Raw genomic sequence first — 17,214 nt, 5'->3', positions numbered from 1 at the left:
GGACCAGACCCAGCACTGATCCCTAGGGGACTCCACTAGTTACAGCTCTCCACCTGGACTTGGCACCAACTACCACTCTTTGAACTCTTATTTTCTTGTCAGAGCTTACTGCTTTAAGGCCACACAATTTCAGTAGGTCTCCTGCCCTGTTTTGTGATGCATTTCTTGTAGTAAAGTTGCAAATCTGACTGAATTTACATAAAATTACTTAATCCAACCTTCTTTGGAAAGGGACTTAGATAAGAAATATCAAGATTTAAGAGACAGAGAAAAGTCACCCTCAGGGCATTAAAGTCTTTGCAGAAAAGAACGTCCCTGCAGAAGCCAGATCTTAGCTGTATTGCTCCAGAACTTGCATCCCCACAAGTGAAATCACAATTATTCTTAGAACCAGACTTAGGATAGTATTGAGTGCCATAAACTGAGAGAAAAGTACTAAGTGTAGCAAAAGATCCTTATTTTTCACAGTGGAGAGCCATGCCCCTCCCCCAACACCACAGCAGCAATCTTCCTGAGACACCTCTGCCTGAATCCAGAGGCACCATTGTTGCCCCGACTCCACTTGCAGCTTTAACTATGTGCACAGCAGGTACATGCAGTCATTTCTGTAAACGGATCTAAAGAAAAGAATGCAGTTCTGCACAGGACTGCCTCCACAAGGGCATACATATCCTCATTTTGGAAGGACAGTGTAGTTTAAAAACAGACAGTGCATGTTTTTTGTTTTTCATGAACCAGTTAGTGACCAGAAGAGAAGAGACCGAGTAGTTTATTTGACATTGCTGCAGACCACAGTACAATTGCATGAATTTGGATTATGGTGGCCAAAGCATACAGTCTTCAATCAGTATTGGCCATATACATTCAAGAACAGCATCATCTTAATTATCTTTAAGTTTCTTGATCTTATGCTTATGACGCTCGATTTCTTTCTGCAGACGCTCTATCTCTTTCTGGTGGTGATCAATCTCTTCCTCATGGTGTTTCCGTAAGGCTGAGAGCTGCTCTCTCTCCTTCTCCCTGCAAGAAAGCACGGCGAGGGTGCAACAGCCGCACACCCCGGGCCGGCCGCAACTCTCGAGCGCGGGGGCTCAGGAGCCGGCGGCTAGAAGCGAGGCTGACAGAGGCCCAGCTGCAGGCCACCTCGCCGGGCCCTGTGGTGCTCATCCGGCTGGCGGGGAAAGCTGCCTGTGCAGACCCCCGTCGCAGGCCGCACGGCGCTCACCTGAAGTACCGCTCCTCCTCGGCCGCCTGCTTCTTCCCGAAGGCGCCCCCCGCCTCGCGGATGCTGCCGCCACCGCCGCCGCCCTTCCCGGCGCCTTTGCCCAGTTCGCCTAGCTGTAGGGAGAGAAGACGGTGAACGGGGAGACTGAAGGCAGGGAAGGAGGGACACCCCGGCCCGGCCCGGCCCGCCGCGCTACCCCGCGCCCACCTGGTCAGCGCCCGAGCCCGAGCTCCAGCGCTGCTGTTGCACCAGGAGGGCCCCTCGCAGGCCGCCCCGTGCCGCCGCCACCGCCACGGCCGCCATGGTTCGGCTGCCCTTGGAACGCCGCGGACGAGACTCACCCCGCCGCGGGGCCGCGCCCAGCCCACCGCGTCACGGGTCGCGCATGCGCAGCCTTCGCTCCCACACCGCCTCCTTCTCCTGTGGCCCGGGCGGCACTGGAGGGTCTGGGCCTGCACGGCCCTGGGCCCGCGGCCCGGCGGGAGCTACCCCGAGCGGAGAGGCGCGGAGAGGGCCAAGGAGGGCCGGGCCGGCCGGGCCGGCCGCCTGCCGCCGGGGTCGGGCCGCGCGGGAAGGGGCGGGGCCTGTTGCCATGGCGCGCGAGGCGGTCACGTGCCGAGGGAGCCGCCGGCCTCAGCGCCTCGGTCACGTGCGCACGCGCGGCGTCACGTGGTGCAGGCGATGGCGGCGGCGGGGGAGCCCGGGGCGGGGGGCGCCGCGGAGGAGGCTTTCCTCACCTTCTACAGCGAGGTACCAGCAGCCCGCCCGCCCCCGCGGCGCCGCCCGCCGGCGCTCCGCGGCCTCTCCTCACAGCGCCGGGGCCCGGCCCGCCCGGGCCCAGCCGCCCTGGGGGGGGATCCCGCTCGGCCCTGAGCCTGGCCTTGGCGCTTCCGGGGGCCGTCCGGGGCTGCTGGCTGGCGGGCGGGAGGGAGGGCGGACGAGCGGGACGGGAGAAGCCGCAGGCGGTGTTGGGCAGGGGACGAGTGAGTGGCCGGGGTGGGCGAGCGGCAGCTGCCGGCGGGGCTGTGCTCGGCCTGGGGAGAGCGGGCGTTCCCGGTGCTCGCTGCCTCTGGCCCCGCGGCTGCTCCCGCCCTCCGGAAAGCTTCTGTTGCGGCTGGGTCAAGGAGCCGAGCGGGCAGCCCCTGGCTCCCCTCCCCGCGTAAATCCGGTGGGAGTTGTGCACCCCTCGGCCTCTGAACGCATTTCTCCGCTGTGCTCCGCGGCTAGGCCGTGTGTGGACGGAGCGCCCTGGGGCAGTGCGCGGGGCCTGCGCCCGCAGCCGCTGTCAGGCTCCGTTGCCGTGCGCGGCTTGGTCTGCCTCTGCCTCTCCGCAGAGAGCCGGGGCCGCGGCGGTGGGTGCTTGTTACCCTGGGTAAAGGTGAGCGTTAGATGAAAACACATGATTCGCTTTGGCGAAAACAAAAGGTAAACTGAAGTGACCTAAATGAGCAGTGGTCAGAACGAAGTGGGCTGTAAACTTGTCGCAATGCCTTCAGCGGCAGGTTAGATGATGTGGGTAGGTTTCCAAGGAATCCTAGTGATGGTGCTAGAGTAGGAGCAAAGTGAGGGGAAAAGCCACAGCTGTTGAGCAAGTAATAGGAGAGACAGAAGTGCATTCTAAGGTTTGTTATAGTGAAAATGTAATGTTAAAAACACTGCTGTGCTGTAGAAAAGGCTATAAAACGTGCTTGAATAAAAGAACTACGGGCTTGGGATGAGCAGAAGGTGGTGTTAATTGCATGGGATGATGCTGGCTGATGCAGTAGTTGTCTGGTGACCCAGGTAAGCACCTTGTGGTGGTCAGTTAACATAGGTCACTCTTGTTCTTCAGGTAAAGCAAATTGAAAAACGAGACTCTGTTCTGACATCTAAAAACCAAATTGACAGGCTGACTCGACCTGGATCTTCCTACTTCAACCTGAACCCTTTTGAGGTTAGTTTGGATGTTTTATTCTCTCTTCTGAGGTGGTATAATATCTTGCAGATTTACTGGGTATTTATTGCAGTAGAAAGACAAAACATAAAGAAAGAAAAAAATTCTCCAGGTATAGATGGCAGCACAGAAGACAGAGGGATGATGAGTATGTGCTGCCTCTCTTTCACTGGTTTATGAGAGGCACAGTGTATTCTTTTGACACCTTGCCTTCATATAACAGCACTGGAAGGTGTGGCAGAGGAGAGTCAGGTGTCTTCTGAATGCTGCAGGTGGCATGCTCCTCGGGTTGTGTTCTGAGCACCTCAGAATTCCTGGTTGTGTCCTGTCTTTTGGGTGTTCATCCCACTGAACTTGTAGTGCATGGAATGGGCAAAGGGCTGTCAGTGCTCACAGGAGTGAGCAATCTGAGGAGTCACTGCACAATTCCCTTGCACATTATCATAGAACGGTCTGGATTGGAAGGGACCTCCAGAGGCCATCTGGGACAATCCCCCTGCTGTCAGCAGGGACATCCTCTACTAGATCAGGTTGCCCAGAGTCCTGTTGAGCCTCACCTTGAATATATCCAGGGATGGGGCCTCAACCACCTGGGCAACCTGCTGCAGTGCTCTGCTTATATTGTTTTGCCGGTTTGCTGACGACACCAAGCTGTGTGGTGCAGCAGACACGCTGTAAGGATGGGATCCATCCAGAGGGACCTTGACAGGCTGCAGAGCTGGGCCCATGACAACCTTAAGAGGTTCAACAAGGCAAAGTGCAAGGTCCTGCATCTGCATTGGGGCAATCCCAAGCACCAGTGTAGGCTGGGCAGGGACTGGCTTGAGAGCAGCCCTGAAGAAAAGGCCTTGGGGGTGCTGGGGGATGAGAAGCTCAACAGGATCAGGCAGTGAGCACTTGCAGCTCAGAAAGCCAAGCAGAGCCTGGGCTACATCAAGAGAAGCACAGCCAGCAGGTTGAGGGAGGTGATTCTCCCCCTCTGCTCCACTCTGCTGAGACCCCACCTGGAGCACTGTGTCCAGTTCTGGAGCCTCTGTTCCAGGAAGGATCTGAAGGTGCTGGAAGGTGTCCAGAGAAAGGCCATGAGGATGAGCAGAGGGCTGGAGCTGCTGTGCAGCAGACTGAGAGAGTTGGGGCTGTTCAGTCTGGAGGGGAGAAGGCTCCAAGGAGACCTTCTTGTGGCCTTCCAGTGTCTGAAGGAGGTTACAGGAAAGCTGGAGAAGGTCTTTTTAGTGTCAGGGAGTGATAGGACTGGGGGGAATGGATCCAAGCTAGAGGAGGGTAGATTCAGATTGGATGTTAGGAAGAAGTTCTTCCCCATGAGGGTGGTGAGACATTGGAAGAGGTTGCCCAGGGAGGTGGTGGAAGCCTCAGCCCTGGAGGTTTTTGCAGCCAGGCTGGAGGTAGCTGTGAGCAACCTGATCCAGTGTGAGATGACCCTGGCCATGGCAGGGGGGTTGGAACTGGATGATCCTTGAGGTCCCTTCCAACCCTGACAATTCTCTCGTCTCTTTAGAAGAGACAATTGCTGTCTCTTCTAAAGTCTTAATGAGTATGAAGTCCTGAAGACAGTAAATAAAAGAAGCTTTTGTTATGTGGAATTGGCTTTCCTCATGTGTATTTTTCCCTAAGATCATTATCATCTGCCTTTCTTAAAGCCTTGGGTGCATTTCCTAATCCTCATTTAGGGCTGGTCAGACAGATCAGTTGGCAGATTCACCTTGACAGCACTGAGTTCTGAAGATCTTGGTGTACCTGACTTGGAGGGTAAATGAAGAAAGCCATTTTGAGGTAGACTGTAGCTTTCCTGTGAGTGTGGTTTGGTTACAGGCTCTCAGTGTCAGACCAGCATGGGGGAGGCTCACTTGTTGTTTAGGACTTGTGTTCAGTAGGACAGACAAGAGCTCCTGAAATCTGCCACGTCCCTAAAGAGCAGCAGGCAAGTAGCTTATTGGTGGAATCCAAACAGCCAGACTCTGCTGTCTTCTTTCAACATGATGGAATGAGTAAATCCACACAAAGCAGCGTGCTTCCTGCCCAGAGTTCTCACTTACAAATCATCTGATGGTGTCCCAAAGCCCCCACAGACACTTCTGTGTCTGCCAGACTGAGTGTTGCTGCAGGCCTGGTTGTGAAGGGTTAGACCAGTTGTGGCTGTTCAGCCATGTCAGCTGTCTGTATGAGAGCTGAGTGTGGAAAGGACACCAGCACAGGCAGAGCTATGTAGTGTGCTGCAAGCAGAGCACCCCAAACATGATGTCTCTCTAAACATTCCTGGTTTACTGCATGAGACTTCATCTCCTGCAGCAGCTCTCTGGTAGGGAGAGCTTTCTGCCATTGTATGCCAGAGAACCAAGTGTTTAGAGCTTGCTGCCAGGCACCTGAAACATGGGGAGTGTTGTCAAACTAGATCTGCTCTCGTGGTCTCTTTCAGGTCCTGCAGATGGATCCTGAAGCCACAGATGAAGAGATAAAGAAAAGGTTCCGGCAGGTATGTAGCTTTTGCACTTGAAGCCTCTGGAAAGAAACTAGAAGCTCAGTAGAGATTGCTGTGCTTGGGAAGAAGAAAAATGGTGGCAAAGCTATATCTGGGTAGAGGGAAGAAATGCATAGAGCAATCTTGGTCTCAGCAAGAGGAGAGCTGCAGAAGTGTCCCTGCTGCATGCATGGTGTGCTGCTGCTTTGCCTGTGCAGTGTGATGGGGCTGCTGCAAACTGATATGCCCAGGTGTAATCAGCTTGAGGAGCTTCAGTTCTGAGGAGGTCAGAATTCATCAGAAGGTAAGAGCTGAGAAAGGATATTTTGCCTCAGACATCTGGACTTGGAGAAAGGCATTTTTCTGAGGTTCCTTTAAGAGTTTCAGTGGTCCTTGGTGGCGGTGAACAGCAGCAGCTCTGCTTGCTAACTCCTCCGAAGGGCCCTGTGCAGTGCAGAAAACAAGACCCCAGACTTAGTCTGCTGACAGATCTCCAGGAGGAATTTGAGTTTGATGAGTGCATGCAGCAAAGAGAGTATTTGGAGGCTGGAGCCTGCCACCTGAACAAGCTGCCAGAGAAACATGCCTGCCAAGTTGGACTATGGGCTGCTCGTAGGTGTGGGAAGTGTGAGGATAACCTTTTAGACTCTTGTGGACTTCTCAGTTCTGCAAATCAATGAACTGAGGCTGTCTTAGCTTTAAGCTGATGGAATAACAGAGAAATGCTTTGAAGTCAGTGTGATGAAATGGAAAAAAGAGCATGGAGCTGTGCACTGAAGAAATCAAACACCTAAATATGGAACAGGCAGCAGAAGGGAGAGAAGACTTTGGCTGTAGCAAATCAAAGAGTAAATCAGCAGCATGCTGCTGCTTAAGGCTGGAGGCAGACCTGTTTCTGGGGGCCAGGAAGTGCCATCTGTAGAGTTCAGGAAAGAATTATTTTGTGTTCTTTGGCACTGATGCCATTTTAGTTGCTGCACTGTGACTGATTTTGAACATTGTGCTGGGAAAGATGCAGATAAGTGAGAGACTCCAGAGTCCAGACAGCAGCAGCAAAACCAGAGTGGGCTGTGTGTGGGGGGAAGCCATGTGGGGAAAGCTTGAAGGAATTTTCTCTTTCTCTGGCAGAAGAAGTTGTAGGATGTGCTTTCCAGCCCATTTAAGATTGCACTACAGATGGTAGTGATCAGTGTCCTGTCTCTGCTGGGGAGAGCAGAGAGGAAGGAGTTTTAACTTTCATTAGAGGAGCCTAAGGAAAAGTTACCTCCTGGTTTGGTAGTTGAAGAGCCTTAGGGATACTGCAGAACATCGTGGGAGACGTTGTTTAGAAGGTAAACTGTGGTTGAGGAGGATTTTTGTAGATTTGTTTCTTCTTCAGATGAAGGAGATCTGGGTGACCCAGGGGTTGGTGCTGGTCCCAGGCCCTCCAGCTGAAGGGTGTCTGGGGATGCAGTCGCTCCCAGCCAGCACATTTATTAGAGGGCTTATATTTGCTTCAGAAGCACATTTCTACTTACCAGCTGGTGTCTGTTTCCAAAGGAGTGTGACCCCTGTGGTTCCCTCTGTCTGAGGTGGTTTCCCTCCCCTCACAAACATCCCTGAAGCACTCCCTTTTCACAGTGGTGTTGACAGCCAGATCCTCTCTCTCACAGTTGTCCATATTGGTGCATCCAGACAAGAACCAGGACGATGCAGACAGAGCCCAGAAGGCATTTGAAGGTAATGCTCTCACCTGGTTCTGGGCTGCTGCGTGATGGCAGTCAGACCTCTGTTTCCTGCAGCTGCTTTAGCTGCTGGCTGTGGGGCAGCCCCCGGCAGGGTTGCCGCGGGGAGGGCGAGGCCGGAGCCGTCGCTAGGTGGCAGTCACGGTGCTGGCACTGCGCTGGTGCTGGCACTGCGCTGGTGCTGGCACTGCGCTGGCGCTGCCTGCGGGGGACAATCTCGGCCCTGGGCTTTCCAGGCTGTTTGCAAGCTCTTTGAGCTGTGCTTTGTGTGTCATTCAGAGACCACACAGCAGCAGTCTGATGTTCCCTGTGTCACTGTGGGGCATTCTGCACCTTAACCTTTCCTCATGCCCTGTACCTTGGCAGCACTGATGCTTTCACCCTGCTAACTCCCAAAGCTACCCGACAGCTTCTGTCTTTGCTGTACCCCAGATTTCATTTGACTAATCACTTACCCATATGTATTTAAACCAACAAATAAAACCTAACCAAAGAATCCCCCAAATTCTAGGAAGCAAAATGTGTGTGGTCAGCAGGTTGCAGTACTGTGCTGCCTTGTGGCTCTGCCTGCTGGTGCAATTGATGCTGGTGCTTTTTTGGTAGCTGTAGATAAAGCATACAAGTTGCTGCTGGATCAGGAGCAGAAGAAGAGGGCCTTGGATGTGATACAGGCAGGAAAAGAATATGTGGAACACACTGTAAGTATGCCATAGCAATGCCCAGAGGTGCAGGTGAGTGGTAGTCAGTCATTCATAACATGCTTTTTGGTTCACCTGCCTGCATGTGTAGGTCATTGAAAGGTGAGCTGAGAGCTAATGAAAGCGTGCAGGTAGACTCAGCACTTCAGCACGTGAGCAAATGTGCTTGATCCAAGACTGATGCTGAGCTCAGTGCAAGACACTTCAGTGAAATTCAGTGCTTCACAGAATTAGGTCAGAGCACATGATCTGACCTCATTTTTTTTTTCCAAGTCTGTGAATAAATGATGCAGTTGAGTTGTGTGTAGGTGGAAGAAAGTGAGTGGTGACAGCAGGAAACTGGGAAGTTTTGGGGGAAAATGACCTACAAGATAAGGAGCTTGGATTGTGCTGAGCAAGAAGTTAGTTGAGTTGTGTGGATGGACTACAACACAAGAAGCTTGGGAAAGCTCAGATACTTTCAACGAGGAACACTTTACGCTCTGCTGGTTGTTGTTAGTCTTCTGAGTACTACAAAACAAACTTCCTGCTGGTTTGGGTGGTGCATGTTAATGTATCTTAAACAGCAGCAAAGGGATTGGGTTGAATGAATAGTATCTAACACAGGATTTTTAATTAATAGAGTTCAGCTGATAGTGATCTTGTGTGTCTTTATCTAGACCTAGGACCAGGGACTTTGGTTTGAAATAAAACATTGATCCAAATCAAGAGTTTGCTGTCATCCAGAGTTCTTCCTGCACCATGCTGTAGAATCACAGAATGGTTTGGCTTGGAAGGGACCTCCAAAGTTCATCCAGTCCAACCTCCTGCAGTCAGCAGGGACATCCTCCACTAGATCAGGTTGCACAGAGCCTTGCTGATCTTCACCTTGAATATCTCCAGGGCTGGGAATTCAACCACCTCCCTGGGCAACCTGTTCCAGTGTTTCACCACCCTCCTGGTGCAGAACTTGTTCCTCACATCTAATCTCAATCTGCTCTGCTCTCATTTCAAACCATTGCCCCTCTCCTGTCAACTGCAGGCCTTTGGGAACAGTCCCTCTGCAGCCTTCATGCAGGCTACCTTCAGGTACTGGAAGGCTGCTCTAAGGTCTCCCTGGAGCCTTCTGTTCTCCAGGCTGAACACCCCCAGCTCCCTCAGCCATAGCAGAGATTCTCCATCCTCCTGATCATTTTCATGGCTCTGCTCTGGCCCTGCTCTATCAGCTCCATGTCCTTCCTGTGCTGAGGGCTCCAGAGCTGGACACAATACAGAGTAGGACTGCAGAACTGCATGAGTATCATTTTGTAAACCCTGTAAAACTTCCTAGGCTCTTATTTTTGTTCTTAATCTTTAGGTGAAAGAAAAAAAGAAGCAGTTGAAGAAGGATGGAAAACCTCCTACTGTAGAAGAGGATGATCCTGAAGTTGTAAGTTGCAATAACTGTTCAGAGGAACTGGGGAGTACAAGGTGTGTTTCGAGGAGTTAAGTGTCAAAAACAGTACTGGAGTATTTAATAGACTTGTTAGAGTGTTCTGCATCCTTCCTGTTAGAGAGAAATGAGTTCTGGTCACACCAGAGTACAGTGTGTTGGGTAACAGCTAAGCACTTTAGAAAGCAGTCACCTGTAGTGTAAAGAGTGAATGTATCAGAAGATTATGTAGCTCACAACATCCAGGCCTTTTTGTGGAGCAAGTCTTCCTTGCTTGTGCCTCAGGCAGTCTTCCTGAATGGAATTCCTTGTTACATTCTGCATGCTGGAGCTGTGGTGTCCTTGATGCCAGCAGAACATGCTGCAGCATCTCTCCAGTGTGCTCTTAGGAGCACAGTAGTGAGCAGTGGCTTGGCTGTGTGCCATGCAGCACCTGAGGATTGCTGTGAGGATTGCTGTGAGGATTGCTGTGCTGCTCTGCAACACTGTCAGTGAAACAGGCAGGACACAGCTGTGTTCTTCCCTGGCTTCTAGCCTTAAACAGCCAAGTGATGTTAAAGGCTTTAGCACCACAGCAGGGGATTGCCAAGCACTGACAACTTTTTGCCTTCCCACAGCATTATTTTCCCCTCCTGATGTCACCACAGTATCCAACCCCAGAACAGGTTATTTTCCATTCAGAAGTCTCTTGCCCTCCTTTAATACTGGAGTTTGGTTTAAGCCATTGGAAAGCCAATGCTAGACTTCTGCAACACACCAAGAAGCTCTGTTGGGAAATCATTGTCTAAGCAGTGACCATTTGACCTTTTTTTGGTCAAATATAACCTTGCAAGATTTAACAGAGGATCAAGAGAGCTTGAAATGAACAGTTCTGTTTAGACACAAATGAAAATGAGACCAGAATGAGGCTAGTGAGAGTTGTTTGCTGGTGTCAGCAGTGTTTTCCACCTGTCCACGTGCCTTTGCTGCTGCCTGCTGTCAAGGCAGGGAATGGGGGCTTTGTGAGCAGCCTTATGTGAAGCAGAGTTCTCTAACTGTGTTAATGGGCATTATTTTAAGACTGAATTTGTGCTTTACAGTTCAAACAAGCTGTATACAAACAGACAATGAAGCTTTTTGCTGAACTGGAAATCAAGAGAAAAGAAAGAGAAGCAAAAGAAATGCATGAAAGGTATGAGCAGCATTCTACTTCAGGCTCTTCCTCCCCACCTCAGGCTTCCTCAGAGAAGATAAGAGTCTTAGAAAGGTTCTAAATTGGAACAGACCTCTGGAGATCATCTGGTCCAGCCTCCTGCTGAAAGCAAGGCCTTGGATTAGATTAACAAGGGTTGTGTCAAGTGATTAGAATCTCTCTTCTCTGGGCAGCCTGTGGGGTGTGGAGCTTTGTGCTTGAAAACTGCCAGCAGGAAGCTTGCCCTGCTGTGTGCACAGTGGGAGCCAGCCTCAGCACTGCAAGGCTGTCCAGAATTGGTTCTTAAATTCTAATTCAGTGCCAGAAATACCCTGTGGCATTGTTACCAGGAGCTGGTTTGGGTGTTCTGAACACACTGCTGAGTGCTCCCCATGGCTGTCCCTTGTACAGGGGCTTTGTGTTGTTCACTGAGGGCAGTCCAGGAGGTGACTGCAGGGCACTGCTGCTGATTAGGGGAAATCCCTTGATTCTTACCTTGCATCCTCAAGTGTTTAGTAACCTCTCAAAATGTGCACTCTCAACTCTTTTAGAGGCTTGGCACTACTTGGACCTACTTGCTGAGCAAGAGAAGCTGACTTACTGGTGCTTGGTGTCAGTGGTGCCAAACCATCTTCTCTGGTCCCTGCTCTTCGAGATCTGAAATCAAATTTCAAGTTTCAGATGTGTGTATTTATCTTTTCTGATAAGCATTTGCATCTCTCAAGATAGCAGAGGAGCTCTCTGACTTGTTCTGGAAGTATTTTTGTGTTTCTCTGAAGTAGATGCTTGTGGGTTCAGAACTTCTCTGTGGCTTCCCTTGCAGGAAGCGACAGAGGGAAGAGGAAATTGAGGCACAAGAGAAAGCCAAACGAGAGCGAGAATGGCAGAAGAACTTTGAGGTAATCAGCAGCTTAACTTGCAGCATGGCCTCAGCAGTTCTTGCCCATGCTGCAGGGAATGCTTCTAGAGAGCAGAGAGACTTACTGTCTGCAGGTGTTGTAAAATAATCCCAATGGATGCAGGCAAGACCCTTCAGGAGCACAGGTGGTGTCCTGCCGCGGGCAGAAAGTCACTGATGGAGCTTTGCTATCACTGCCCATAGCATAGAGGCACTTCAGCTGGGCTGGCTGTGCCACCCTCTTAGGTGAATCCCCCTTGATTCCCTTGGGGTGCCCCAGTGCTTTGTCCTTGGCTTGCCTCAGGACAACAAGTGGAGAGCCAGTGCTGGCATCCATCCCTCTGCCTCTGCTGAGCTGCTCCAGTGTTTGTCACAGGCAAGCATGAGATTAACAACCCCCTCCCCCTTGGTTTAAAGCCCTATCAATGAGCCCTGCCCACTCCTGCCCTAGAATCCTTTTGCCCCTCTGAGACAGGTGCATCCCATTGGTTGCTTGCAGCTCAGGTGTCCTGTAAACTGAGCTGTGATCATAAAATCCAAACCCCTGTCAATGCCAGCAGTCCCAGAGCCATGAGCTGACCTCTTGGCTCTTCAGTGTTCCCTCATCCATTGCTGATGTCAGAGGGATGTAGGAGAACACAACTTGAGCTTCTTTAGCAGTTGCCCCAAGGTCCTGAAGTCTCTTGTAATTGATTATGAGCCTCTCACTGCTGCATCATCACTACCCACCTGAAAAAGCAGCAGTAGGTGATAGTCTGAAGGACTCACAAGGGTGGGAAGTTTACCTGCGACATCCTTTACCTGGGCACCAGGGAGGCAGCAGAGCTCTATGGAGTGGGTCTGGTCTGCATATCAGGCCCTCCACTCCCCTCAGCAGGGAGTCACCTACAACAATGACCCTTCCGTTCATCTTCTCAGGGTCAGTGTTTATGGCTGGCCTGGCACAGGCTGGCCTTGGTGGCCTTTGTGGCACTTTTGGCCTGTGTGAGCCCTTGTCCTTGCTCACAACCAGCTCCTGCAGAGCCTCATACCTGTTCTGCAAGGGCACTGTGGGTGGTGTGCTTCTTAAAGGAGCACCTTTGCTCCATTTGTTTCGTCAGGTAGCTGCCTTGGACCCTGCACATGTGAGCTACTGCAGGAGGGCTGGGGGCTTGCTGATGAGAGGACAGCAAATCCTCTGCCCCACTCAGAGTCAACTCCTGTTCTGTATTTGTAAAGATCTGTTTGTGAAAGTTACCAATTTCCCTGTCACTCTCGCTGATGCTTCTTAACTTACCTCTTCCCTGAGCTCCATCACTTCACCCTGGAGCTGTGCCAACCGGCTGAGCAGGTCAAAAACCTGCTCACGCTGCACGCACACATAGTCAGTGCTGCCCCCTGTTGCCTGTGAAAGGCTGTGGCATTCCTCGCAGCCTGTGACCTAGATGCCGATACCCATTCTGGTGTGTGCAGGGAGCAGAGTCGTCCTCCTCCGAGTAGCCTCCCTCATGCCTTCAGTAGAACTGCAGCCCCTGGTGTCCTGCCCACACGCCCCGCTCGTGCCAGCAGCTGCAGCCCCTGGGGCACACTCGGTCACTATCTGCTCCCCCTGTGCACTCCCAGCTGTCTGACCGGGCCCCTCCCTCTCACGCCCCCCTCGCTGGGTTCCAAGGAGCAAGGAGGCTGCTGCAAGGAGGCTGCTGCCTGCGGCTGGAAGCCTGAGAGCCGCTGCCGGTGCCGCCGGGTTCACATCTCCGGTGGCTTCTCCGGGAACGCCCCCAGGCACGCCCCCTCTCGGGCACCCTCCGGAGAGACGCCGAGCCGGGTCGCATCGCCTCTCCCTTCCTCTCTCTCGGTCTCCCTGCCTCTGGGAGCTCTCTTTCCTCTTCTGAAGATCTCAGCACAGCACGGAGCAAGCCGGCACTGATGCGTTGCCTCGCAGCTCACCATCTGTGCTGGGGATCTGAAGGGATCCCCATGTCCCACGAAGGTCAGAGGCCTGAGTGAGCCCTGTCACTTTGACCCTCCCTGCACTCGGGGTTGAGGCCATTAGCAGCAGCTTTGTGGTGGTTGTGCTGCTATGCCAGGGGCCAAACCTGCTACCTGCCAAAATATTTGGTTATTTGGTTGAGCTTCTAGGTCTGCCCTTGTTACACAACAGTCTTGAGACATGCAGGGGCAGTGGGCAGGAAGGAGGTCAGCAGTGGTGTGCAGAGCCTCAGGACAAGGTGACCTGGATTGTTCATTTAATCCAAAGCTGGATCCCAGTCTCTGTTCAAGAGGGCTTTAAAAAAGAGGGTGTGTGGGAGAGAGGTGCCTGAGCTGGGTTGGCATCCTGTGGCAAGCAGCCAGCCAGGAAACTCAGCTGGGGAGAGTTTATGTTCATGTGCTACATAACAGGGATGTGCTGGAGAGCTGCTGCACTGCTGCTGTGGTTTGTCATGTCAGAGAGTGAGCATGGCATTGGCCTTGCTGCTGGCAGGAGTTCTGTGTCCTGTGCCAGCATGGCCACAGCAGTTGGGTATCAGTGCTGCAGGGATGCAGTGAAGCAGAGCAGCTGAGATGTGAGCAAGTGCTGCAAGCAGGTGAGGAGGGACCAAACAGGGAAGTTGCAGAACTGCTGATACTGCAGCTGGCAAGTCCTCCACCACTCCTGGCAGCTGAACATCTGCTCTTGCAGCTGTCTTCTCCAGCCTTGCTGGTGCCCATTTAATCCATGTGAACAGAGTATCAGAGCTTGGTGCTAGTGTCCAGAATGGACTGCCATTGATGGTGGCTGGAGACAAAACACCTGAATGCTTGGCTGCTCCTGTGGCTGCTAGCTCAGTGGCTGCCTTCAGAGGCTATCCTAAGGGAAGAGCTGTCTGGCTGCTTCAGATGGTGTTCCAGCTGTTAGGAAAACCCCTGAGTTTCTGTCCTACAGCTGGGCTTCTGTCCACCAGCAAACGAAGAAACAAGTATAGAGCAGAAGCTGCTATACAGCCTTGTCCCTAGCAAAAGTATGGTCACAGAATGGCTGAAGTTGGAAGGGACCTGTGGGGTCCATCTGATCCAACTTCCCTGCTCAGGCAGGGCCATCTAGAGCTGCTTGCCCAGGACCATGTCCAGATGACTTTAGAATATCCTCAGCATTGGAAAGTCTGCAGCTTCTCTGGGCAACCTGTTCCAGTGCTCAGACACTCTCAACACAAACGTGTTTGCAGATGTTCAGGTGGAGCTTGCTGTGTTTCAGTTGGTGCCCTTGGCCTCTGGCCTTGGCACTGGACATCAAGAAGAGCCTGCTGCCCACCATCCTTCAGATACTTGTGCACCTCAATGAGACCCCACCCCGAGCCTCTTTCTCCAGGCTGGACACTGCTCACCCAGCAGCCATGCTGTGGCCCTTTGGTGGGCTCTCTCCAGTAGGTCCATGTCACCCTTTGCACTGGGGAGCCCAGAACTGGACACAGCACCCCAGGTGTGGCCTCACCAGTGCTCACCACTGGATCTCCTCTCCTGACCTGCTGACCACACTTTGCCTAATGCAGCCCAGGACACCCCTGCCCTTTTTGGAAACAAGTGCACATTGTTGGCTCAGATTCAACCTAGTGTCCACCAGGACCTCCAGCTGCTCTTCTTCCAAGCTCTTTTCCAGGCAGGTGGCCCCCAGCATGTGCCAGGGGTTGTTCCTTCCCAGGGTCAGGCCTTGTCTCCTTGTTGAACTGCATGAGGTTCTCAATGCTCATGTCTCCAGCCTGATGAGGTCCCTCTGGATGGCAGCATGACCCTCTGGCCTGTCAGCTTCTCCTCCTAGTTTTGTGTCCCCTGCAAATTTGCTGAGGGTGTGCTCAGCCCCATCACCCAGATCACTGCTGGTGCTTGGCCTCCATCGTGCCATGGGGAAGGAGGGCAGTGAAGCAGGCACTGCATGGGCAGGTGGGCCTTGAGTGCATGGATTCCATGCTGTGGAGAGGATCATTCTTGGATGACTTCTGTCCTACTGTGTGCAACCTTCAGCCTACAGGGATCATAGGCTGGCTTTGTGGGGAGTCTTTTTGGTTCTGTTTTTTATAGGGGGGGTTTCTGTTGCTTTACAGGTAGGTCAGGGAGAGGAGAAAAGAGGGCACTGGAGACCTGTTCTCACTGTGTCTTGGTGATGAAGCTTGGGGCAAGAAGCATGAGAGAAGACAGCAGTGTGGTTCCCTTCCCTTTCTGCCTGTCTCCAGGCTGCAGCTCAAGGAGAGCTGCTTCAGGGGTGTGGGACAGAGCAAGGAAATGGCATCTTCTGGGCTGGCAGATTAGTGCCCTGCCCTGAGCATGAGGTTTCTTGTTTCCTTTGCACGTCAGAGAATTCCACACCACTCAGGGCTGCACATCCCAAGCTGGTTGCTTCTGAAAGAAGATTAAAGCTTGTGCTGGTGTTTGTGAGCTCACTTGTGGTTCCACTGAGCTGCCTGTTGTTCTGGCTCCTCACAGTGTCTGTCCTGGCTGCCAGGGTGCTCCGTGCTGGACAGCTGGGAGATTGCTGCTGCTCTGCTGACACCAGTGTGTGCTGCCTGTGCTCATGCACTTCTTCACTCTCCCATTGCCTCTCTCATAACCAGGAAAGTCGAGATGGTCGTGTGGACAGCTGGAGAAATTTCCAGGCCAATACAAAGGGGAAGAAGGAAAAGAAGAACAGGACCTTCCTGAGACCTCCCAAAGTAAAAATGGAGCAGCGCGAATGATCCCGGCAGCACTGCCCGAGTGCAGCTCCTCACTTCCCTCCCTGCTTTTAAGGACTCATTGGCACCTAGAGTAAGAATTGCTTTTTAGTAGACTCTTTGTTTCCAGTACAATTAATTATTGGTCAAAGTATTTTTTGTACTCTGTCCATCTGAACTAGGGCCATAGTAGGAACTCGGCCAGGAGCCCGCTCCACGTAGAACCCTTGGCTTAGGAGGGTGCCCCCCTGCTGTCCTGTTTGTCTGCTGCCCTGTAACTTGATGTTTTGTACTTCACGGATTGTGCTGTTTCACCACTTCCATTTCTAGCCTGAGAGCTGAACAAAATGTTGGGAATGCATCCCTCCCTTCCCAGGCATCGTCATGCTCAGCAAGTTCAGCTTTGGAACGGCTGAGCCGACCCTGGGAGTCTGCTCCCAGCGCTGTGCAGTGCAGCTGACCTGCGGCTCCAGTCCTGCAGCTCCTCACTGAACTGAGTGGTGCTTGGAAGAGCCCTTCCCCACGATCTGATTTGCAAACTAAAATCCCAGCTCTCAGGCTCAGACTTCTGTTAACCTCAGACCAAGTGTTCCCTTGCTGCAGAGGAGCAGTAACCTCTCCTGACGATTAGTTGAGTTGCGATGGTCTGTATGTAAAATAAATTTTTACCCAAGTAACCTTCTCTTGCTGGAGTTATTCAAAGGTGCATTTGCAGGTCTGTGAGTTGAGTGCTGCCCACTGAGGTGTGGCTGCTCTTCAGCATGAGCAGGTTCCCTGCTGAGGGTCTTTCGGCACCCCGAAGTGTGCCGAGGCGAAGTGGCAGCGCTGCGGGGGGCACCCGGGCGGACAGGAGCCCTCTCCCCGCCTGGGGCTGCAGGTGTGCCAGAGCCCGCGCCGAAAGCTCAGCTGCTGCTCTGCCTCTGGGGGAGTGCACCTCCTCAGAGCTGTGGGATGAGCTCAACCCAGGAGTTTTGGCCTTTTTAATGCTGCTTTGTGTGTGGTGTACATTTTTGAGAG

At 52.6% G+C, this 17,214-nt stretch overlaps 2 protein-coding genes across 3 annotated transcripts; one reads left to right on the top strand and one right to left on the bottom strand.

The window, feature by feature from the left end:
• Nucleotides 1–749: 749 nt before the first annotated feature.
• ATP5IF1 (ATP synthase inhibitory factor subunit 1) lies at nt 750–1,618 on the bottom strand. The gene is made up of 3 exons (XM_054170801.1): nt 1,433–1,618; nt 1,226–1,338; nt 750–1,020 (listed from the first exon to the last, which is right to left on the bottom strand). The coding sequence occupies exons 1-3, from the start codon at nt 1,526–1,528 to the stop codon at nt 882–884; spliced, it is 348 nt and encodes a 115-aa protein (XP_054026776.1). The 5' UTR covers nt 1,529–1,618; the 3' UTR covers nt 750–881.
• A 255-nt stretch (nt 1,619–1,873) lies between these two features.
• Nucleotides 1,874–16,878, top strand: DNAJC8 (DnaJ heat shock protein family (Hsp40) member C8). Of its 2 annotated transcripts, XM_054170665.1 has the most exons (9): nt 1,874–1,975; nt 3,057–3,158; nt 5,593–5,649; nt 7,287–7,353; nt 7,962–8,056; nt 9,393–9,464; nt 10,547–10,638; nt 11,462–11,537; nt 16,099–16,878. In XM_054170665.1, exons 1-9 carry the CDS (start codon nt 1,907–1,909, stop codon nt 16,219–16,221), a joined length of 753 nt encoding a protein of 250 aa, XP_054026640.1. In that variant the 5' UTR covers nt 1,874–1,906; the 3' UTR covers nt 16,222–16,878. The 2 variants fall into 2 exon arrangements, with proteins under 2 accessions (XP_054026640.1, XP_054026641.1); XM_054170666.1 differs by lacking the exon at nt 11,462–11,537.
• The last annotated feature ends 336 nt before the right edge of the window (nt 16,879–17,214 follow it).

Source organism: Dryobates pubescens, chromosome 20 (assembly GCF_014839835.1).
Source record: "Dryobates pubescens isolate bDryPub1 chromosome 20, bDryPub1.pri, whole genome shotgun sequence".
Classification (NCBI taxonomy): Eukaryota; Metazoa; Chordata; class Aves; order Piciformes; family Picidae; genus Dryobates; species Dryobates pubescens.
This window is presented reverse-complemented; position numbering and strand designations above follow the sequence as displayed.